The sequence below is a fragment of the Paroedura picta genome, chromosome 4 (assembly GCF_049243985.1).
Source record: "Paroedura picta isolate Pp20150507F chromosome 4, Ppicta_v3.0, whole genome shotgun sequence".
In the NCBI taxonomy this organism is placed as follows: Eukaryota; Metazoa; Chordata; class Lepidosauria; order Squamata; family Gekkonidae; genus Paroedura; species Paroedura picta.
Genome location: NC_135372.1, coordinates 140,055,090 through 140,079,110, shown reverse-complemented (window position 1 = coordinate 140,079,110; position 24,021 = coordinate 140,055,090). Strand labels below are relative to the sequence as shown.

Genomic DNA, 24,021 nt, shown 5'->3' with positions numbered 1-24,021 from the left:
GGTAGAGAAAAGCGGCATATAAGAACCAACTCTTCTTCTTCTTCAGTAATCTCAGGGCTCTCTCTGCCTCCCCTCCATCACAGGGTGTCTGTTGTGGGGAGAGGAAAGGGAAGGCGAATGTAAGCCCCTTTGAGACTCCTTTGGGTAGAGAAAAGCGGCATCTAAGAACCAACTCTTCTTCTAACCCCCAACAGAGTTTGCCTTTTTCACCTTGGCAGGTGACTCCCTCTGATTTCCCCACTCTTAGGCTCGCCCGCAGATCCTTCCTTTCCTTTAACCTGTCGGAGGCGTTAACAACCGGGCAGGGCTAAGATGTTATCGCTCGGCTTTGTCATAAAGAGGAAGTGCCCAGGGAATTCTTGCAAAGTCGCCTGATCTCCGAGCACCAGCTTGGCCCGGGCTGACAAACCGACTCGGTGGCTTTGGCGAACCCTTCCCCGAGGGACGGGGGCAGGAAGAGCTCCAGAGATTGGCAGGGGGTGGTTGGTGCAGGGGCGGGAGACCCACAGAGAGCCCCGACTGTCTTGGTCGGGCTTCGACATCTGGCACCATGAGCACCACTCCAGATCTGTCCGGGGAGCCACGGAGCTGCCTCTACACCAGTCTGTGGGACTTCCGAGCGATGACGGAGACGGAGCTCAGCTTCAAGGCCGGGGACCTCTTCCAGGTGGTGGAGAGGAACGGAGACTGGTGGTGGGCCAAGAAGTTAGGCCCCGCTGGAAGGAGCGGAGAGGAAGGCTACGTCCCGTACAACTACATGGCCAGGAAGGAGACGGTCGCAGCGGAGCCGTAAGTCCCCGTGGGCAAGATTGAGGGTTGGGACATTCCGAGAAATTTGGGAGCAGAACAGAAGGAGGAGGGGGTTGGGGGAGTGGGTGGGGCCCCAGGGGGGAATCATGTCCTGAGTCCACCCTTTTGAATAGCAGTTTCCTCCGGGGAAACTGATCTCTGTTGTCCAGAGTCCCATCGCTATTGTAGGGGATCTCCAGGGGGCACCTGGAGACTGGCAACCTTAGCAAGGGGTGAGCCAAGAAATGCTTCTTTGAGTAATCGGCACACAAACCGTGCAGGTCTTTCGGTGTTCGTTTCACTTTCTGCAGAACAAAGTCCAGTGGTCCCTCTAAGGCAGGGGTAGTCAAACTGCGGCCCTCCAGATGTCCATGGACTACAATTCCCAGGAGCCCCTGCCAGCGAATGCTGGGAATTGTAGTCCATGGACATCTGGAGGGCCGCAGTTTGACTACCCCTGCTCTAAGGCCAACCAAGTGTGGGTCAGAGTACCAGCTTCCGTGTGCATAAGAACATAGGGGAAGCCATGTTAGATCCGGCCAATGGCCCAACCATTCCCACAGGGGCCATCAGGAGGTCACCAGTGGTACACGGGACATTATTTAGGTGCTTAGCTATCCACGGCCTGTGTGATGTGGTGATTGAGAGTGCCAGATTAGCATATGGGCCAGTCACATTCTTGCAGCCTAGCCTACCTCGCAGGGTTGTTCTGAGGATAAAATGGAAGGGAGGGAAATAACGGAAGCCCCTTTGCAGAGAGAGGCAGAGGACTAATTCAATAAATTAACAGTAGGTCAATGAAACTTCCTTGATGGGAGACTGTAGATCTTTGATTGTCAACAGCAGGTGGCTGTTCATTTTGGACAACCTTTTCTGGTGGAACTGCCATGTACCGAAGCAGTATACCTCGCCACGCGGCTCTTTCTCCTTCAGAGCCCTGCCGTGATTGGACTTTGCTGCCTTCCAGAGTTATGATCCTTGTGTCTTTGTTCCCACCGGCCTCCAGATGGTTTTTTGGGCAGATCTCCCGTTCCGAATCCGTCCATCGGCTGCTGTCGGAAGAAAACAAAAGGGGAGCCTTTCTCATCCGTATCAGTGAGAAGAAAGGAGCTGCATACGTGCTATCAGGTAAGGAAGTTTCACTTCCTGCTTTCATCTGCCACAAAACCCCAGAGGGAAACTCCCTGGGCTTTAGAGGTGTACTGAATTTGGAAATTTTAACAAGGCAAGCTACATTTGCTAGGGTTGCCAACTCCAGTCTGTGAAATTCCTGGGGGTTGCGGGTGGCAGAGCCTGTTTTTAAATATGTATTTTATTTATTTTTCAATTTATTTCCCACTGTTCTCCGCAAGCCTGCTCACAGCGGGTTACAAATCAAAACCATAAGATTTCCTGGGGAAAGGAGATTCACCTAAAATCGGTGTAATGCCACAGAGCTCCCCCTCTCAAGCTGCCAGTTTCTGTCCAGGAACTAATATCTGTAGTTTGGGGGGTATTTCTAGATCTCCAGGAAACTGGCATCCCAAGCAACTGTCAGGTCTCACGGTTGCCACAGGATTAGCCCCCCAGCCTGATCCCCCAACTGGGATTTATAGTATCTTAAATGAAAGAGGCAGGAGATTTTACCTTTGCACTCGGGCGTGAAAAGCATTACCCAGGGCATTTACTGGCCATTTAGGCTCAGTTCATGTGACGTATGCAGACACGATCTCTGGGTATAGGCAGCTCCCTGCTTTTGCCAAGGATCTCTTCCCGTCCCGGCTGCTGAAACATGTAAAGGTCACAAAAATGAATGTCCATCATAAATCAGTCACTGACCCAAGGAACCTTTTGCTTGGCCACTCAAAGAGGCAACGATCCATGCTCTGCTTTTTCAAAACCATCTCTACTGAAATAGGCAGTAGCCAGTCATCATCCTTTTGCTTTCTGGGCAAGAGAACGGTAGAAGATCAACTTCCGGTGTTTTCGAATAGTTTGCTCTGGGCAGGAAGAAGAAGAAGAAGAAGAAGAGTTGGTTCTTATATGCCGCTTTTCCCTACCCGAAGGAGGCTCAAAGTGGCGTACAGTCGCCTTCCCTTTCCTCTCCCCACAACAGACACCCTGTGAGGGAGGGGAGGCTGAGAGAGCCCTGACATCACTGCTCGGTCATAACAGCTTCATCATTGCTGTGCCAAGCCCAAAGTCACCCAGCTGGCTGCATGTGGGGGAGCGCAGAATCGAACCTGGCATGACAGATTAGAAGTCCGCACTCCTAACTACTACACCAAACTGGCTCTCGTAGAGGGTGGCTTGCCTCTACGTTGCAGCCCTCGACTCACTTTGTGGTCACCCATTCAACCAGGACCAGTCTTGCTTAGCTTCTGAGATCAGATGAGATCAGGCTTAACAGTTTCCCATTCATCATACCCTGTTGTTTGGGAGGCGTGGGGGTGGCTGAGTGGTAGAGCATTTGCTTAGCGTGCTAAGGAGTCAATTCGGTGTAGTGGTTATGAAGGCAGACTTCTGATCTGGCGGATTTCTAATCTGGGTTTGATTCTCCGCTCCCACACATCCAACAAGCTAGGTGGCCTTGGGCTCGCCACCAGCACTGATAAAGCTGTTCTGACCAAGAAGGAATATCAGGGCTCTCTCAGCCTCACCCACCCCACAGGGTGTCTCTTGTGGGGAGAGGAAAGGGAAGGTGATTGTAAGCCGCTTTGAGACTCCTTTGGGTAGAGAAAAGCGGCATATAAGAACCAACTCTACTTCTTCTAAGGTCCCAGGTTCAATCCCCAGTGTCTCCAATTATAGGATAGGATCTGGCAGTAGCTGGTGGGAAAGACTTCTGCTTGAGACTCTGAAGAGCCTCTGAAGAGCAATACCAGCCACGAGACTCCCATTCTGTAGAAGGCAGCATTCTGGCTCTCTCTGCACATGGACTGCCATCAGCTGTCCAAGCTGTTTGGCATCTCACTGCAGAAGGCAGACTGCAAATTCAGCCCATAATGTTTAAAAGACCCTTTCCCCTCCAGCTACCCTAAATGTCCTACTTCTCAGGGATGGGCAATATTTATCTGATGACCCACCTTACACATTTGTAACCGGCCCTTTCTCGAGGAAGCGGCCTGTGCACCCAGCGTGGTGCCGTGGTTAAGAGCAGTGGCTTTTAATCTGGCGAGCCAGGTTTGGTTTCCCTCTCCAGCTCCATGTGCAACCAGCTGGGAGAACTTGGGTTCCTCACTGCCCTGAAAGAGCTGTTCTCACAGAGCAGTTCTTCCAGAGCTCTCTCAGCCCCACCTACCTCACAGGGTGTCTGTCCCACCTGGAGGCTGGCATTCTCAGTCCCCCCTTCAAAGCAACCATTTTCTCCAGGGAAACTGATCTCTGTTGCCTGGGGATGAGCTGTAATTCCAGGGGATCTCCAGGTCCCGCCTGGAGGTTGGCCTCCCTAAGTCCACCTCCAAAGCAGCCCTTTCCTCCGGGGGAACTGATCTCTTTTGCCTGGGGATGAGCTTAGAATTCCAGGAGGGCAACAGACACACACCTGGGAGACTGGCATACCTTAGAGAGCCAGTTTGGTGTAGTGGTTAGGAGTGCGGACTTCTAATCTGGCATGCCGGGTTCGATTCTGCGCTCCCCCACATGCAACCAGCTGGGTGACCTTGGGCTCGCCACAGCACTGATAAAACTGTTATGACTGGGCAGTGATATCAGGGCTCTCTCAGCCTCACCCACCTCACAGGGTGTCTGTTGTGGGGAGAGGAAAGGGAAGGTGATTGTAAGCCGCTTTGAGCCTCCTTCGGGTAGGGAAAAGCGGCATATAAGAACCAACTCTTCTTCTTCTTCTTCTTATGGAGCAAAAGGTAACGTTCAGATAGGGAAATGCCACCGGAGTGACGTGTGGTTTGGGAGTTGGCTTATTGCTCACTTTTTGCGCCAGCCGTTTTGGGAACAGGAAGGTCTGCACCGCTCCAGGCCTTGGGGATTCCCCGGCAGGCTCAACTTGAAGCCCGGCTTTCATTTCTCCTTTTCCGGCTTTCACAGTCCGCGATGAGTCCGCCGTGAGGCACTACAAGATCTTGCGGAACCGAGAAGGGAGTTTCCACATGAACGCCACCCAGGCCTTCCCCGATCTGCCGTCCCTGGTGGACTACTACGGAGAAAAGCGGCTCACCCACGGCCTGACACTCGGGAGCCCATGTTACAAGGTGAGTGCGGAGGCCGGCTGGACGGGCTCTGCAGATCGGAGTGGCTGGCCGGGGCCCCCTCGCCCCCAGCCCGGGTGACTTGGTCACAACGCCGCTTGCATTAACAACAAGACAAAATGTGAGGCAGACTGCCAATGACTGGGCTTGCCAACCTCCAGGCGGTGGCTGGAGAGGTCCTGGAATTCGAACTGAGCCCCAGGCAACAGACAGCAATGCCCCCGGAGAAAAATGGCTGCTTCGGAAGGTTAGATTAGAAGCCACTGGCCCTCACCACGGCATCACTCCATAAAGGAGCCACGTTCTCCCTGGGAATTGATCTCTTTAGCCTGGGCATCTGTTGTAATTCCAGGAGATCTCCCAACCCCACCCTTGTCTTGGCCACCCTTACTCTTCCCTCCCCTATATTCAACAAGACGGGTAGTTTATTTATCTGATTTATTTCTTGGAATTTCTAGGCCAACCCTCTCCAGGGATGACCTCGGGGCGGCTGGCATCATTAAGACTCTGCACAAACGGTCCTAAGAATGGATTAAATCCGTTTCCAATTCCTTAAAAAGAACAAAACCCCTTCCTGAAAACCCCAGGGGGCTCAGCTGGTCCCCGGGGTAAACACTCTCACAGAGTAAATGAGTTTTTATACCCCACTTTTCACTGCCTGAGGGAGTCTCAAAGCAGCTTATAAATTTTGTCCTTGCCACTCCCCACAACAGACACCTGTGAGGTAGGTGGGGCTGAGAGAGGCCTGACAGGACCGCTCTGTGAGACCAGCACTATCAGGGCTGTGACTAGCCCAAGGTCATCCATCTCCAGATCAGAAGCCACCACTCTTAACCGCTTCACTGTGCCAGGCTTTAGGATTAACACTGATGCTATAATGCAGGGGTAGTCAAACTGCGGCCCTCCAGATGTCCATGGACTACAATTCCCATGAGCCCCTGCTATAATGTATTCATTTTAAACCTCCATTTCATATACAAGTCTATATGTTTTCATCCTATCGTCATTTGCCCCGAGCCTTACAAGGGAGGGCAGAAAATAAATGTTTACCCATAATAACAACAACAATAATTGATCCCCTTTGTGATTCCAGCAAGAGCCAAAGGCCATGCCTCACTGGGACGACTGGGAAAGGCCGAAGGAGGAATTCCGCCTGGTCCGGAAGCTGGGCGCGGGATACTTCGGAGAGGTGTATGAAGGATACTGGAAGGACAGAGTCCGTGTGGCGGTCAAAGTACTCCCCAGAAGTAAGATCTGGGTCCCCCCCCCCTCCCTGGCTTTTGAGAATCAAGCTTAATTAGACCCGAAAATTAGACTCATAGAATCATGGTGTTGGAAGGGACCCCAGGGGCCATCTAGTCCAACCCCCGCACAATACAGGAACTCACAACTACCTGCCCACCCACAGTGACCCCAGTTTCGTGCCCTAATCGAAAGAGTCCTCTCCCTACGACAAAGGGCCAGCTTGTCCGGCATCACATCTGTGGGAGCACAAGGGCATGGCCTCTACGGGAGAGACCTGCAGAGAAATGTGTCTCCATAGAAGGCCATGTGAAGAGAGGGGGAGGACAAAAGGAGAAAGAGAGGAAGGGTCAGAGGGCAGCTCCCAGGTGAAGACCAAGAGAGGCAGCATCACATGCAAGGAGATAACACCTGTGCACTCTTAGAGTGATAGGGTGCCCCCCAATGTCCAGGCATGCTGAGTTGCTCTCTCCAACATCCAGAAGGCTGGATGGCCCACCCTGACCCTTGCCAGTTGGGTTTCCATGGGGGCAACCCTCATTCCCCCACCCCAACACCTCAGAGAGTCAGAGTTGGAAGGGGCTGTACAGACCACCTAGTCCAACTCCCTGCTCAATGCTGGATCGTCCTCAGGCTTCTTGGAGAGCCCTGATTTCCTTGGCCTACAGAGAAGCTTGAAGCGTGGGCTCCCAAGTATCTTCTGGTGTTGGATGGGCATGGGAAAGAAGGTGGCATGGGACAGCCTGATCTCACTGGATCTCGGAAGTCAAGTCGGGTCACCACTTGGATAGGGAGACCTGGTCAACCACCTCTGCTTCGCACTTTCCTTGAAAACCCCTAGCTGGGAAAGCCATACAGGAGAGATCCGTGCAGGAGAGAACCTTCTTGTAGCCCCACTCATCTCAGACCAAGGAGCAGTAAGGTGCAGCAGGGTCTTTTCTGTGGTGGCCCCGAAACTTTAGAACATCCTCCCACTGGTGATTTACCTACATTATATGGTTTTCGCAGCTGGCGAAAATACATCTCTTGACCCAGGCTGGTTTCCCCTGTGAGCTGTCCTGCCAGGGTGGGAGGAACAAAGTTATATTTAAAATGGTTTTTTAAAAATGTATTTCAGATTATTTTATTCTGCAGTGTTGGGACCCACCCCGAGACCTTCGGGGGAAGGCATGGGGTATAAATCCCTTCCCTATATAAAAATAAATCTAAAATTTAGGTCAGTTAACTACCTGGCAAATGCAGGACTGATTTATATGCCCGCCTGATTTGGCAGAACACCTTGAACTGGACCACAACAATATGAGGAAGTTGCATGACCAAGGAACTCCTGATTACTTTATTCTTTGAATTCTCTCTCTCTCTCCCCCCCCCCTCCAGTGGACCTAACCCATCAAGCCACCTTCAAGAATGAAATTGAGGCCATGAAGAAGCTGAGACATAAAAACATCCTCTCCCTCTACGCCATCTCGTCCACCGGGGATCCCGTTTATATCATCACGGAGATCATGAGCAAAGGAAATCTGCTAGACTTCCTTCGAGGTGAGCCCTGCATCCCTCTGTTCCGTTCAGGGATAGTTGCATGCGCTGGCAGATGCAAAAGAGTTTAATATGCACCAGCTGCTAAAAACAAACAGCTGTACTGAGAACTGAAGCAACTTTGTAAAGAGAGAGAGGGGGTGTGCCCTAGCAGTGTAACTGACTAACTGTTCTTCATCCGAAGCCAAACAGGAAGTGTGCTCAAAGAAGCAGGAAGTTGCCCGCTGAGCCCACCAGGAGAACATTTGAAAATGCTAGACAGTCCCTATCTAAATATGTTAATTATGTCTCTCCCTCCAATGCCCCCTGTAGGATATTCTTCATATCCTACATATTATGCATATCAGAGCTGCAAAGAAATGGGCGGTATAGAAATCTAAATAAATAAATAAATAAATAAATAAATAAATAGATATCCTTTCAAATGATGCATATCTCAGAGCTTGTATATTCCAGCAACAATCCCAATGCTTGCTGTCATGGTTTTAAGTGGTGGCCTCTGATCTGGAGAGCCGGGTTTGACCCCCGCTCCTCCACATGCAGCCAGCTTGGGTGACCTCGGGCCAGTCACAGTCCTGTTAGAGCTGTTCTCACAGGGCAGTTCTGTCAGAGCTCTCCCGGCCCCACCTACCTCACCAGGTGTCTGTTGTGGGGAGAGGAAGGGCAAGCGCTTTGAGATTTCTTCAGGGTATAAAACCCAACTCTTCCTCTTCATGTTTCTGTGATTCTGTGAAGGTGTCCTGCATAGTGCAGGGGGTTGGGTTGGACTAGATGACCCAGGAGGTCCCTTCCAAATCTATGTTTCTATGATTCTATGTTGGCGTGTGTATGATCCTTACCGCTGGGTGCACAGCTGGCTGCTGGGACTGTCTGATGTGCCCTGGGGCCAGAGATAAAGGACACCTCTGTGTGTTTCCTTTTAGAAAGGTTGATAATATTGGGAAAGCCAGTTTGGTGTAGTGGTTAGGAGTGCGGACTTCTAATCTGGCGAGCCGAGTTTGATTCCCTGCTCCTCTGCTACATGCAGCCAGCTGGGTGACCTTGGGCTCACCACAGCACTGATAAAGCTGTTCTGACCAAGCAGTGATATCAGGGCTCTCTCAGCCTCACCCTCCTCACAGGGTGTCTGTTGTGGGGAGAGGAAAGGGAAGGCGAATGGAAGCCGCTCTGAGACTCCTTCGGGTAGGGAAAAGCGGCATATAAGAACCAACTCTTCTTCTTCTTTTTCTTAGATTCCAAACAGGAGCCCCCAAAAATGACGGAGCTGGTTGACATGGCCTCCCAAGTAGCCGACGGGATGTGCTACTTGGAGTCCCAAAATTTCGTCCACCGGGACCTGGCTGCCAGGAACATCCTGGTGGGAGAGAACAACATCTGCAAAGTGGGAGACTTTGGGATGGCCAGGCTCATCAAGGTATCTTCCCCGTCGGTTTGGGAGGGGGGGTGTCAGGAAACACAGAAAGTCATGCCCAGCAGCAGGAGAATTCCTGCAGATTTTGACGCGGCTTGACATAAGCAGCGCTTGAAAGGTTTTCACAAATGGTTTCGTCTCACCAATGAGCCATGTTTCCTCTCTTAAACCGGCCTTTCTTTCTGTCACAGGACGACGTTTATCTGTCTTACTCCCACAACGTCCCCTACAAATGGACAGCACCGGAGGCCCTTTCCCACGGCCGCTATTCCGTCAAATCCGACGTGTGGTCGTTCGGCATCCTTCTGTACGAAATCGTCACCCTCGGCCAGAATCCGTATCCAGGTACAGATGGTTGTGGTTCTGGGTGCAGATTGGGGTGATGATTTCAGAAACCTGCTGCTTGGGTTGTTGTTGTTGTTAGGTGCGAAGTCGTGTCCGACCCATCGCGACCCCATGGACAATGATCCTCCAGGCCTTCCTGTCCTCTACCATTCCCCGGAGTCCATTTAAGTTTGCACCTACTGCTTCAGTGACTCCATCCAGCCACCTCATTCTCTGTCGTCCCCTTCTTCTTTTGCCCTCGATCGCTCCCAGCATTAGGCTCTTCTCCAGGGAGTCCTTCCTTCTCAGGAGGTGGCCAAAGTATTTGAGTTTCATCCTCAGGATCTGGCCTTCTAAGGAGCAGTCTGGGCTGATCTCCTCTAGGACTGACCGGTTTGTTCGCCTTGCAGCCCAGCTGCTTGGGTATCATTGGGCAAAACTGCACTTAAGATTCTGCACCTTTAAATTAAAATAGAAAACACCCTGACCCGGATGGCTCTGGCTAGCCTGATCTCATCAGATCTCAGAAACCAAGCAGGGTCAGAGCTACTTAGTATTTGGATGGGAGACCTCCAAGGAATACCAGGGCTGTGATGGGGGGGGGGCAGGAGTAGTTCAGCAGTGGAAGGGGCTGCCTAAGGAGGTGGGGAGCTCCCCCTCACTGGTTTTCCTCAAGTAGCGGCTGGACAGATCCTTCTCCTGGCTGCTTGAGGCTGATCCTGCACTGAGCAGGGGGTTGGACTAGATGGCCTCTATGGCCCCTTCCCACTCTAGGATTCTAGGAGTCTAGTTCAGCAGTGGGGTGGGGTGCCTGAGGAGGTGGGGAGCTCCCCCTCACTGGCGGTCTTCAAGCAGCGGCTGGACAGATCCTTCTCCTGGCTGCTTGAGGCTGATCCTGCACTGAGCAAGGGGTGGGACTAGACGGCCTGTCTGGCCCCTTCCCACTCTATGGTCATATGATTCTAAACCACCTCTGAACCTCTTTTGCCCTGAAAACCCCATGAAGCCTCATCAGAAATCAGTATGACTTGATGCCTCTTTCCACCACCAGTATCTTTAAAAAGCACCAAGAATGTGTTTCAATTTTTCCCCCTTAAAAGAAAGTATCCCTGAAAATCAGTTATCAAAATCAAATTTAGGAAAAATGACTTCTGACCTTTTAGATTTGAATTTCTGAAAGGTTGCTAATATTAGGAGATTTGGTGACCATAGCAGAGTTTTGCTCAGTCATAGAAAAGAGATAAAGAAGAAGTGGGGTTTTATACCCTGCTTTTCACTACCCAAAGGAGTCTCAAATCAGTTTACTAATCCCCTTCCTCTCCCCACAGCAGACACCCTGTGAGGTAGGTGGGGCCGAGAAAGCTCTGAGAGAACTGCCCTGTGAGAACAGCGCTAACAGGACAGTGACTAGCCCAAGTTTACCCAGCTGGCTGCATGTGGAGGAGAGGCAGGGAATCAAACCCAGCTCTCCAGATTTGAAGCTGCCGCTCTTAACCACATTGTCTGTCCAAATGCAGTAAAGGAATCTCCCATTACGTGGGGCTGCCTCATTTTCGATTCATTTCTGTCTGGGACAGACTCACAGCGTAGCTTCTCCTCTCCTTTGCAGGTATGACCAACAGCGAAGTTTTTAAGTACGTCCAAATGGGCTTCAGGATGGACTGCCCTCCACAGTGTCCCCGATCGATGTACGGTGTCATGGACAAATGTTGGGCGCTTAATCCAGAGGAAAGGCCGGACTTCCAGCAACTCAAGGGGCTGCTCCAGAGTTTCACGCACTACGAGAATCCGGAATGAAAGGGATGCTCTCTCTTTTCCGCCCCTCGCCCTTTGGATATGCAGAGGATTGAAATCCAGCTCGGCTCCAGGGACAGATGGGCAAAAAGCCCCGGCCTGGGGCAGAATGACATGGCCTTTGAGAAGAAGAGGGAGGGGCTTTTTGGCATGCCATAAATGAAGTATCATGCTGACCCTGTGAGGACGCTATATTCCAGACGCTCCGCATGATGTCGAAAACTTCCCACTTCCAGCCAGAAACTGCTAACTATATCTGCCATTTTAAAGCGCAAGTTGGTGAATACCAAAAAGTGGATTCACCAACCTAAAAAGCACAGACCACCAGCAGGTCACCAGCAGGCCACCAGCAGGCCATCAGTGAAAGAAATGTATGGAGGTGAAGAAGCACCACCTCCGTCTCCAATGTCCCACACTCGCACACGCCTCCCTCTCCCTTGTTCCCAGGAACGGAAATTTTTTTTTTTAACAAACAGCCTGGAGCAACGGACAAGGCGGACAAGCTTGCAGATGATGCCATAATTTTTTCCTAAAGTTGTAACACAAAGCATACCTCTCTAAAGTCCCCCCCCCCAAATCAGAAACAAGATTAATTTTTAAAAGTATCAAGACTCATGATTCCATAAGGTGTGTTGTTCAAAAAGCACTATGCATCTATGATTAGATGCATAGGTGTTTAAACGGAGAAGTATTCATTTTTGAAAAAAATAGTGGGCATTGTGGGACATTTAAAACATGGATTGATTGATGGGCGGAAGGGAGTCGCGTATAAAGCGCGTTGCTCTCTTCCGTCATTTCCAGGAGGAGTTGTGGAGCGCAAAAAGGCAGCAGACAATAGCCAGACAACAAAAAAGTGAGGAGTGGCCTGGAGGCACGATAATATTTGACACTACGCCATTCAGCTGGCGTAACGCTATTTTTACCAATGTGCGTATTTTTACCCTGAGCGTTCCATGCCATTTCTTCCACGTGATGGTATGTGTAGCAACATCTCCTGGAAATTCATACGGATTAACAGGAGCATCTTTGGACTAGGGAATGAAGAATCCATGCACAATTTTCGTGCGCACATAACTGGACTAGAAAGATTGCAGAAGGCCTTCTCAAAATAAAGGATTTAAATCTTCCCAAATTTGTCTGATGCTATTTGGGTCAGCTGGTAGGGCCCAGGACTTCTGGTGAGGCCCGCCACCATAGACTCCTCCCACCCACACACCTCCCCGGCCACCTGTGTACACCTGTGCTCCGAAATGCCCAGAAGCACTGAGGAAGGGGATTGTCACGACTCCTCGATACACATCCAGGAAACCACAAATAACAGACATAGGCAGTTCTCGAGAACCACCATTAAGCTGTTTTTTTATTATGATTCTAGAGAGCAAATAGAGCCTCTTGTGGCGTAGAGTGGTAAGGCAGCCGTCTGAAAGCTTTGCCCATGAGGCTGGGAGTTCAATCCCAGCAGCCAGCTCAAGGTTGACTCAGCCTTCCATCCTTCCGAGGTCGGTAAAATGAGTACCCAGCTTGCTGCTGGGGGTAAACGGTAATGACTGGGGAAGGCCCTGGCAAACCACCCCGTATTGAGTCTGCCATGCAAACGCTAGAGGGCGTCACCCCAAGGGTCAGACATGACTCGGTGCTTGCACAGGGGATACCTTTACCTTTAGAGAGCAAATACAGGCTTGCAGCCACGATGGGGAGATATTCCTAAAGACAAGGTTTAATGGCCAAATCAAGATACATATAGCTTTAATCCCATGCCTTCCCCCTTCATTTGGTATTAGTGTGCCAAAATACATTCCCAGAGAAAGGCTGTTTATCACAAGAGCAAAGTGAAAGCGTTTCAGAGCTTTGACACCTGGGTGTTGCTGAGCACCAAGGTCATTCATCCTGCCCAGGCCTAGGCATCGAGATAACAGAACATCAACAACTACTACAACCAAGGGGCAAAGAGCGAATGGAAAGAGGCTAGAGGACCTATGGAAAAATGCATCATCTCTCTCTCTCTCTCTCTCTCTCTCAGACTGGCTGACTCATGATGGATTACAGATTAAAACCCCACAATAAAATCACAAAATCCCCAGCAGCAAAGAACTACTCTAATCCCCCTTCCCATAGCTTGTTGAACCCCCCCTCCACCTGGTGCCTGGGGGGGGGGGGTGAATATAATGGGGAGTTAGCCTGATGTTCCAGATATACTGAAGAGGATCTAAATTTCCCTGCCCTCCACCAAACACCTGCTGGGCTTGTCACATCACAGTCCTGATAAATTCTGTTTTCATATAAAAACTCTTTCCAGAAAACAGAATTACCCGAGAGCTTCCAAACAATACTGCTACTTGTGTATTTATAATGCCCTTCCTGCACATAAAAAAAAAACAAATTGTACCAGGCTACATATCAGTGCACCCCCCAATTAAACATCCGGAAACAAAACCCACTTTGGTACATTGCAGATGGGAACTCTGCCAAACCACAGCCTCCAAAAAATGACACTCAAAAAACAAAAGCTAATCAAAATAAACACGCCTCAGTAATAAAATAAGCACTTCAACATCATCCCATAAAATAGAATCCAAAAAGAAATAATGTTAAATTAACAAAACCTAGTGTATACATGGCACATTAGCCCTGGTGGACACTAAGGTTACAGTGGCCATTCCTTGCTCATGAACATTTTACATCCGATGTAACAAACAATTATGGTCCGGATACACTCCGATTGGGAGTTAACCCCCTCCTCAGACCGCGTGAATCAGCCCCGGTGTTTGCGGAGAAACTCGATCTTCAACGCAAGGCATGACGGTAGCACGATATGCAAATAAGTTCTCCGGGGCTCCGCCCATCTCTCAGCGCCGCCTCCGCGGGACCGAAGGCGGCGGGGGAACGAACTGGCGCGGGTAGGGGAGCTTCTGCGCCCTCTGCAGGCCACCTCTTGAACTGACCCAAGGTCTCCCAGCCCTGCGTGGCGTTTGTGCAAAACTTCCTCTGAGCCTGAACAGAACTCTACAGAGATTCCCCTGTGCTGAAGAGGCTGCTCATGGACACTCAGCATCACTTACCTTGCAGGGTTGTTGTGAGGAACAAACAGGGAAGATGTGATTCTGTGAAGGTTCGAGGGGGTGGCAGGTTACAGTGGATGAGCAAGAGGGTTGTGAGTGTCCTGCATAATGCATAAGTTGGACTAGATGACCCAGGAAGGGAGGCCAAGGCTGTAGAATCATAGAGTTGGGACCTCATGGGTCATCTAGTCCAACCCCCTGCACCATGCAGGACAGCCACAACCCTATCGCTCATCCCCTGTCACCTGCCACCCCCTTGAGCCTTCACCGAATCAGCCTCTCCGTCAGATGGCTCTCCAGCCTCTGTTTAAAAATCTCCAAAGATGGAGAGCCCACCACCTCCCGAGGAAGCCTGTTCCACTGAGGAACCGCTCTAACTGTCAGGAACTTCTTCCGGCGGTTTAGACGGAATTTCTTTTGCCTTAATTTCATCCCATTGGATCTGGTCCATCCCTCCAAGGCTTCCTTTATAAGAGCCTTCCTAATAGAAGGCCTTTCTCTTCCTGAGTGACTAGCGATGCTCAGCTGGAACAAAACAATCGTTGCGGGTCAGGGTAAGAAGGTTCAGAGGCAGGGTGACCCACAGGGAAGCAAGGGCAGCGGTCCCCTTAATTCAGGAAACACAAACATTCCAGGAAGTTCTCACCCCCACTGTAGGCTCTACTTGCCAGAGATCCACTCCTGAGAAACTATTGCGCATGAATGAACACCCAGGAAGCCGTCGATCACATGATCAGCCAGTCAAAGTGCAGTTCTGTTTTGCTGCTCCCAGGGAATGGAGCCGGAGTGACCCGAAAGGGACCGAGGACAAAGGTCCTCGCGGTTCCGTAAACACAAGAGTTCTGGAAAGTGCTGGAAAGAAAGCTGGGGGTGGCCTTTGAACGGAAGCAGCTGGCATCTCTCCAGCATGGGGTTGCCAACTCTGGGTTGGGGAATACCTGGAGACTTTGGGGGTGGAGCCAGAAGTGGGTGGGACTTGGGACAGGGGAGGGACCTCAATGGTGTGAATTGCTAGGGAGTCCACCCCCCAAAGGGTTGTGAGTGTCCTGCCTAGTGCAGGAGGTTGGACTAGATGAGCCATTTTCTCCAGGGGAACTGATCTCTGTCTCCTAAAGGTAAAGGTCTCCCCTGTGCAAGCACCAAGTCATGTCTGACCCTTGGGGTGATGCCCTCTAGCGTTTTCTTGGCAGACTCAATATGGGGTGGTTTGCCAGTGCCTTCCCCAATCATTACCGTTTACCCTCCAGCAAGCTGGGTACTCATTTTACCGACCTCGGAAGGATGGAAGGCTGAGTCAATCTTGAGCCGGCTGCTGGGATGGAACTCCCAGCCTCGTGGGCAGAGCTTCAGACAGCATGTCTGCTGCCTTACCACTCTGCGCCACAAGAGGCTCATTTGCGCCACAGATGAACTATAATTCCAGGGGATCCCCAGGTCCCAACTGGGGATTAGCACACTCTTTCTTCCTTTCTTCCTTCCTTCCTTCCTTCCTTCCTTCCTTCCTTCCTTCCTTCCTTCCTTCCTTCCTTCCTTCCTTCCTTCCTTCCTTCCTTCCTTCCTTCCTTCCTTCCTTCCTTCCTTCCTTCCTTCCTTCCTTCCTTCCTTCCTTCCTTCCTTCCTTCCTTTCTTTCTTTCTTTCTTTCTTTCTTTCTTTCTTTCTTTCTTTCTTCCTTCCTTCCTTCCTTCCTTCCTTCCTTCCTTCCTTCCTTCCTTCCTTCCTTCCTTCCTTCCTTCCTTCCTTCCTTCCTTCCTTCCTTCCTTCCTTCCTTTCTTTCTTTCTTTCTTCCTTCCTTTCTTTCTTCCTTCCTTTCTTCCTTCCTTTCTTCCTTTCTTCCTTTCTTCCTTTCTTCCTTCCTTCCTTCCTTCCTTCCTTCCTTCCTTCCTTCCGGGTTGCGAAATATCTGAAGACTTTGGGGACGGAGCCAGGAGTAGGCGGGACTTGGGGTCAGGAGGGACCTCATAGAATCCTAGAATCATGGAAGGGACGTCCTGGTTCATCTAGTCCAACCCCCTGCACTATGCAGGACACTCACATCGCTATCACTCACCCACTGTCACCTGCCATCCCCTTGAGCCTTCACAGAATCAGCCTCTCCTTCAGATGGCTCTCCAGCCTCTGTTTAAAAATTCTACTCCGTCTCAGTGGTGTAGAACGCTATGGGATCTGCCCTCTCTTTAGACTGGAGATGAGCTCTAATTCCAGGGGATCCCCAGGTCCCACCTGGAGATTGACTTCCCTGGGTCTGAATACTCTCACCAGCATTTCAAGCGGGGACGGACCTCCTCTGGTTGTAATGCTGTAGAGTCCCCCCTCCAAAGCAGCCATTTTCTCCAGGGGAACTGATCTTGGCCATCTGGAATTCAGTGGTAATAGCCGGAGATCCCCAGGTGCTACACGGAGGTTGGCAAATCTGCTCCAAAAGACTCCTCTGTAACCATAGAGTCCTCCCAACCTGGGACCATTCTGCACACAATAATGTACTTTCAGTGCCCTTTAGAAGCAGATTTTCCTGTTCCGCACAGGAAAATCCAGCTGCCAAAGCACATTGAAAGTGCATTATCCTACATGTGTGGAATGGGCCCTGGGCCTTGCCTGTCTGCTTGGTAAGGGATTACAGCTCTTTCTCCCGCTAGAGGGCGATAAAAATGCGGCCGATGCAGGAATCAGGTTGCAGGGGAAGAAGAGAGGTGGCCAAACAAGAGCTGTTTCCCTGCCACTCTCTGGTTTCGGGGAGAGATAAGAGGCCTGTGCAACTAGTGCTAGTTGTTTTATACCCTGCTTTTCACAACCTGGAAGATTCCCAAAGCAGTGTACAAACAAGAGACACCCTGTGAGGAAGGTTGGGCTGAGAGAGCTCTAAGAGTGCTGTTCTCCTAGAGCAGTTCTGTCAGAGCTTTCTCAACCCCACCTCTCACACTGGGTGTCTGTTGTAGGGAGAGCAAGGGAAGGCGATTGTGAGCCGCTTTGAGACTCCTTCAGGCAGTGAAAAGCGGGTTATAAAAACCAACTCTCTTTTTTCTCTGCGAGAACACCAGGGTCACCCAGCTGGCTGCATGTGGAGGAGGAGTGGAGAATCAAAGCTGGTTAACCAAATTAGACTCTGCCACTCTTAACCACGACAACACGCTGGCTCTCAGAGTTGCAGATCGAGGTGATATGTGAAACCCCGCAGGACGCTCTGGAGGTGGTGGGGAGCCGGGTTTGTTAAAAATCAAAAACGTCAATCCGAAGGATTAGGATAACACAGGCAGGCCCACTCTTGTGAGAATTTGGAAGGTGAGCAGAGTTAGCCCCGGTTCATATTTGGCTGGGAGACCACCAAGGATATCCACAGGCAGGCAGCAACAAACCGGGGCCTAGTCTGCACACAATAGATAATGCACTTTCAATGCGCTTTAGAAGTAGACTTTCCTGTTCTGCACAGGAAAATCCAGCTGCCAAAGCACATTGAAAGTGCATTATCCTTTGTGTGCAGACTAGGCCCTGGCCTGCTTTTCTCTTGCCTTCCTAATCCTACAGCAGGGGTGGCCAAATGGTGGCCCTACAGATACACATGGACTACAATTCCCATGAGCACGAGCCAGCCCCCCTCTCTCTCTCTCTCTGTGTTTCTCTCTCTGTGTCTCTGTCTCTCTCTCTGTGTTTCTCTTTCTCTTTCTCTGTCTCTCTCTCTCTGTGTCTCTGTGTCTCTGTCTGTCTCTCTCTCTCTCTCCCTCAAGAATTACAGAAATGCTAGATAATTACTACGGGATAATGTTGGCCTTTTAAAACACAGTTATAAGCACGGATGAGATTCTCACTGGGCCAGTTGGAGAATATATTGGAAAGTGTAATAAAGATTTAAAAACTACAGATCATCTGGGAGTCGTGAGCTGTTTTTCAACAGATCGTTTTGTTTTTTTTGCAGGGAAACAGAGCAAAGGCCGGAAGACGAGCACCACAACGCCCGCAAACACAAGGTGTTGATCTGAAACGCGACAAAAGAGGTGGGGCGGCGGCAGAGCGCATGGAGCGCCATCATAACATCCCTTCTGAGGGCAAAAGGCAGCTTACGTAACTGCCTGGCCCCGCAGCCAAGGCGAGAGTTCATTTCAGGACACTTTGAGGTTTTGGATGACAGTTTTCATAACAATCGCCCTGGACGCCTTCTGTCATTGCCTGAGCAACCAAGGGGAACAAGCCAGAACTCAGCTGTGGCTCAAAAAGGGACGTGTCGGAAAGGCAGCTTAATCACTGAACCCTTCCCTATTCCTGGAAGAACCTGGGAGAAGTCCAGGAAAGGGCAAACCGAGTTTCTCCTATGAGGAAAGGCTGAAGAATTGTCAAATTGGTTGGAGTCAACCGACTGTTGTGGGTTCTCTGGTTTGCGTGGCTGTGGCCTGGCACTTTTAGTCCCTGACGTTTGGCCAGTTACTGTGGCTGGTCTCTTCAGAGGTAAGAAACAGAATTTAAAAACTTGGGATTCTCAAAATGCCTCGCAATAGTTCATCAGATAAGACAGACAAGACCTTGGCTAGTGGACTTTCTAATGAACTCCATCCAGACACAGGGAAAACAATTGCTAGTTCCAGTCCATCCCCGTCTCCTGGGAAACTCCCAGATAAGACAGGAACGTGATGCATTTTATACCCACACATCGAGAAGTAAATAAAATGGTAAGCAACTGTTTGTATACTCCACACTGGAATGGAGAGATTCCCATCTTGCCACATCACACCACTGAAAATGCTGGCCATAGATACTGGCAAAACATCAGGGACTAAACGTACCAGGCCTTGGTCACACAGCCCGGGAAACCCACAACAAACAAAGGCTGACTTTTCAGTTTCAAAAAGAAGAGGAAGGAGGGACACGAGAGACGTTTCTAAAATTATGCACGAGGCGGAGAGAGGACGGAGAGAATTTTTTCTCCCTCTCCCCAAATCCTAGAACTGCAGGGCATTCAAAGAAGCCGACAAGCAGTAGGTTCAAGACGGACGACAGGAAACACCACTTTACACGGGGTGGGACCAAAATGTGGAATTTTCCGCCAGAGGATGCCCTCCACGGCCTGGATCCTGTTGTGGTTTGCACAGGTGTTATTGTCGTTCTAGACCCAGGCCTTGGAGACACCAGCAAGCTTGTTGGAAGGGGACTACACCCGTAGAGGCTTATTCATTAACTCGGCCAAACCTTCACTGGGTGGCAGAACAAACAACACAACTCGCTCCGGCCAGGAAACAGAGCAGGTGGGAAACCGCTCCTATCAGAAAGCCTCGCTCTCACGAGGATGGGGACGCCACGGATCAATCCTGGCTAGTTGCACATTGACAGGATTTCACACTGATGTTCTAAACAGGGGGATAATAACTGACCACCTGCCTGGAAGGTCAACCAGGCTTCACTTGGCGTCCTGTCGGACCGCCAGCGTGGCGCTTGACCCCGAAGGGTCCCTGCTTCTGTGGCTCTCCCTTGGGTCAGGAGGTCGGGAATTGGCTCAGCTGGAGCCTGGTCCTGTTATTGTGTTAGCTTAAACAAGGAACACCGATTCACTCCGGGGCCTGCACCATCAGATGACCACCTTCAAATTGGGTCCTGGGTGGAATTACAACAGGCAGATGACAGAGATTCCCCAGGAAGGATCGGCCACTTCACAGGGTGGAGTCTATGGTATATCATAGAGCCTGCGAGAAAAGGATATCCTAGAGAGAGACGGAGCCTTGGCAGAGTTCCCCTCCCCCGGCCTCCGGAGGGACTACCCCTACATCTCCAGGAATTTCCTAAAGCTGGAGTTGGCAACCCTCCTGCCCTTCCAAATCAACAGCCCCGGCTCATTCACCACCTATGTTGCCAATTTCCAGGCGGTGGCCACAGATTACATCTGCTCTCCAGGCGACAGGGGTCCATCCACTTTGAGAAAATGGCCACTTTGGAAGGGGGACCTGATGGCGTTCCGGCCCACTGAAGTAAGCCCCTCCCCTCCTCAATTCCTCCCCTCCTCTGGCTCCACCCTCCAAGTCTCTTGGTATCTCCCAGCCAGGAGCTGACAACCCTTAGAGCAGGGGTAGTCAAACTGGCAGGGGCTCGTGGGAATTGTAGTCCACGGACACCTGGAGGGCCGCAGTTTGACTACCCCTGTCCTAGAGGCTCCCCTAAGGGTCAAAATAGACATCGCAAAGACTGTTCATGAGGGAATGCTTGTTTGCTTGCTTGCTTGTTTGTTTATACTTGGATTTTTATAACTGCCCCTCCCAGACGCAACGTAAAATACATTGCAACATGACTCATTAAAACAAAGCAATTGAAATTATAAAGGGTGTAGGAGTGCTAATCCATGCTTACTTGCAGATATGACATTGTATACCTGCGGGAGGAGGCTGCTGGACCAATGTCATTTCGTAAGTCAACCAAAGGCCTGGCGGAAGAGCTCTGCTTTGCAGGCCTCTCGGAACTGTGGAAGTGCCTGAAGGGGCCCGCAGGTCTTCTGGGAGCTCACCCCACCAAGCTGGAGCCAGTTCTGATAAGGACCTTGCCCTGGTTGAGACGAAGCATACCGTCTCGGGTGCCATGAACCTCCAGCCAGTTAGAACTGGCGGAGTGCAGAGGTCTATGGGGGGCCTAGTCCCGTGGTTTTGAAAACACACAGGCCAGCTGCACTTGGCTGCTTTGGAAGAGGCGGAAGTAGCCCTGAGGAAGTGGCGTTCGGCTCTTTCCAACCTGATCTAATCCAGAACGAAATCGTCTCAGCGCCCCTGCCCTAAATGGCCTTTCGGAACTGTGCTGCTAAACTAGCTCACCTGGCCCATTTCTTAAGCGCCTTTCGCTACGTCACGACAGGCGAGAAATGTCGCAGGCAGCTGTCCAACAGGTGCAGCACCCCCTTCCCTCTTCGTATATTGTTAACCCAGGCGATGTGTGTGTGTAAAAGGCCGTCACAATTTACAGGCCTCTGCAGGGCCTTCCTTGGCGCCCCATGCTCAGCTCACGAGATTTGATGACATTGGGCTTTACCAGGGCACCTTCCGTCCGAAATATGGATCGAGAGTGACAACAGCACCAATCTTGCTCAGCAAGCTGCAATGCAATCCAGATTTTTTCTGTGCTCTTTTGGGGCTATCTATGGGTGGTCAAAGCTGTGGCTCTCCAGACATCCATGGACTACAATGACCATGAGCCCCTGCTGGCAGGGGCTCATGGTCATTGTAGTCCATGGGCGTCTGGAGAGCCCCGGCTTGACCACTCCTGCCTGTGAAGCAAACGGGTCATATAATTTCCCTTCCTCTGTGTCTTTTCCTACTCAGCATCTTGGGGGGGGGGGGAGACCCATCAAAACTAAAAATAATTTTGGTTCGGTTCAGGCAGACGGAGGCACAACGGAATCCCTTGCTCAGCATTTGGGGAAGTTGTGGTTGGAAAGAGCATAGAAAGCTCAAGCCAGATGTGATTCTGGAAATGGTGAGGACACATCTGTAGCATGATCGCCCTTGGCACATCGCCCCAGAGCTGGGTTGCTGATTGTCGGAATATTTGAGAAATATACCTAAGCCAGCATGGTGAAGAGGTTAGGAGTGGCAGCTTCTAAACTGGCAAGCCAGGTGACCTTGGGCTAGTAACAACTCTGATAGTGCTGTTCTCACAGAGCAGTTCTGTTAGGGCTCTCTCAGCCCCACCTCCCTCGCAGGGTGTCTGCTGTGGGGAGAGGAAGGGAAAGCGATTGTAAGCCGCTTTGAGAATCCTTTGGTCAGTGAAAAGCGGGGTATGAAAACCAACTCTCCTTCTTCTATTTAGCAGAGTTTACAAAGGCGAAGAAGAAGAAGAACTGGGTTTTTTTTATACTGTTATAGGGACTAAATTTCTAGAGCGGATGGGAGAGACGCTGAGTTCTAATCTAGCCTACCTAAGGGAGGTGCAGGGATCAGCTCTCATGGCGTTGAGATGGAGAAGAGGCAGCTTCTGTGAGAGGGGGACCGTAAAAGAAGGAGGAAGGAAGTTTGGCCCCTAAGAGCCTCTATCTACGCATCAAAGGGGTAGAGAAAGAGAAGATGCCAGATATTCTAAAACTCTCTCATACCCCCCCCCCCTTGAAGTCTGGGGCTGAGATGTCCTCTAATTCCAACAATAACAGCTTGGAAAAATAATGCTCCTATAGGGAAGGGTGGCATGTAAAGGTAAAGGTATCCCCTGTGCAAGCACCAGGTCATGTCTGACCCTTGGGGTGACGCCCTCTAGCGTTTTCATGGCAGACTCAATACGGGGTGGTTTGCCAGTGCCTTCCCCAGTCATTACCGTTTACCCCCCAGCAAGCTGGGTACTCATTTACCGACCTCGGAAGGATGGAAGGCTGACCTTGAGCCGGCTGCTGGGATCGAACTCCCAGCCTCGTGGGCAGAGCTTTCAGACTGCATGTCTGCTGCCTTACCACTCTGCGCCACAAGAGGGTGGCATGTACATATTGCTATATCTGTGGGCTCGTGGCAGCAGCACCAGGATGACTGGGCAAATGAACATCTCTTTTATTTATTGTGATCTCAGCATGAGTGGAAATGGTAGCAGGTGATAACCTGTCCGAGGACCCCCTCCAGAACCCCCCAACATACACACACACAACAGACAGCAGCCCAATCACACGGCTTACATTAATACGGAACCTACGAGTAGTTCTGCAAGATCTAAAGGAAGGCCAATCTATCCCCTCATTCTGTTTCCAGCAATGGAAAGCCCACAAGCTGCCCGAGAAGGCAACTCCCTTCCTGCGTGGTTTACTGACTCACATCCTGTTTTCCCTTGTTCACTGCCTTTGAACATGGAGGTTCCATTTCCATAAGATGACAAACAATTGGAACTGCATGGTGGGTGACTCCCAGATTCATCAGGCCAGCTGGGCAAGGTTTTGCATGTTAATGCAATTATTAAATGTGCACTGTTTGTTTCAGTTGTTCTCTATGCATAACCGAGCTGAACAATTTTCTAATCTCTGGATACACCCATCCCCCCCAGCCACACACACACACTTCCTCCCTGATTGCCTCTAGAACAAACAGAAGAACAGCAGTCAGTTAGACAGTTAGGGCTACCTCTCTCTCTCCCCTTTCTTTACAAAGTTGTTTCTATTCTGTATAAAGCTATTTATACTTTAAGCAGCTTGGTGCTTTGCATCTTTGCACATTTAAACACTGCCAGCCGAAGTCTACCAGAATTACAGCCGATTTCCATATTACGAGAGCAGGTCCTCTGGAGGAAGTAGCAGGACTGAAGTGGGAACTCTGTTAGCATTTTGCCTCCCCAAACTGCATCCCAAACCTCCAAGAATTTCCCAACCCTTATAGAATCACAGAACCACAGAAAATTGGAAGGGTCCATGCAGGCCATCTAGTCCAGCCCCCTGCTCAATATAGGATCAGCCTCAAGCATCCAGGAGAAGTGTCTGTCCAGCCACTGCTTGAAGACCACCAGTAAGAGGGAGCTCCCCACCTCCTTAGGCAGCCCCTTCCACTGCTGAACTACTCTCTGAAATCCCCCCCCCCCCGATATCCAGCCCGTACCCTTCTCTACCTGGCTTAAACCCATGACTGCAGTTTAAACCTGTCCTCTGCTGCCAACAGGAACCTTTCCCAGCCCTCCTCGCTGGAGGAAGATTCGGACGATGGATGTTGCATAATTGTGGGCAACCGAAATCCCGTTTGAGGCGGTCGAGGCAGGACG

General features: G+C 50.7%; 1 protein-coding gene across 1 annotated transcript; it reads left to right on the top strand.

The window, feature by feature from the left end:
* Positions 1 to 285: 285 nt before the first annotated feature.
* PTK6 (protein tyrosine kinase 6) lies at positions 286 to 12,391 on the top strand. The gene is made up of 8 exons (XM_077335847.1): positions 286 to 789; positions 1,796 to 1,917; positions 4,813 to 4,976; positions 6,067 to 6,220; positions 7,593 to 7,754; positions 8,984 to 9,165; positions 9,354 to 9,507; positions 11,096 to 12,391. Exons 1-8 carry the CDS (start codon positions 551 to 553, stop codon positions 11,281 to 11,283), a joined length of 1,365 nt encoding a protein of 454 aa, XP_077191962.1. The 5' UTR covers positions 286 to 550; the 3' UTR covers positions 11,284 to 12,391.
* Positions 12,392 to 24,021: the final 11,630 nt, after the last annotated feature.

Coding starts and splice junctions, on each gene's coding strand:
- PTK6 (XM_077335847.1), top strand. CDS start 551: ATGAGCACCACTCCAGATCTGTCCGGGGAGCCACGGAGCTGCCTCTAC. Junction 790..1,795: donor GAGACGGTCGCAGCGGAGCC/GTAAGTCCCCGT, acceptor ACCGGCCTCCAG/ATGGTTTTTTGGGCAGATCT. Junction 6,221..7,592: donor GGTCAAAGTACTCCCCAGAA/GTAAGATCTGGG, acceptor CCCCCCCTCCAG/TGGACCTAACCCATCAAGCC.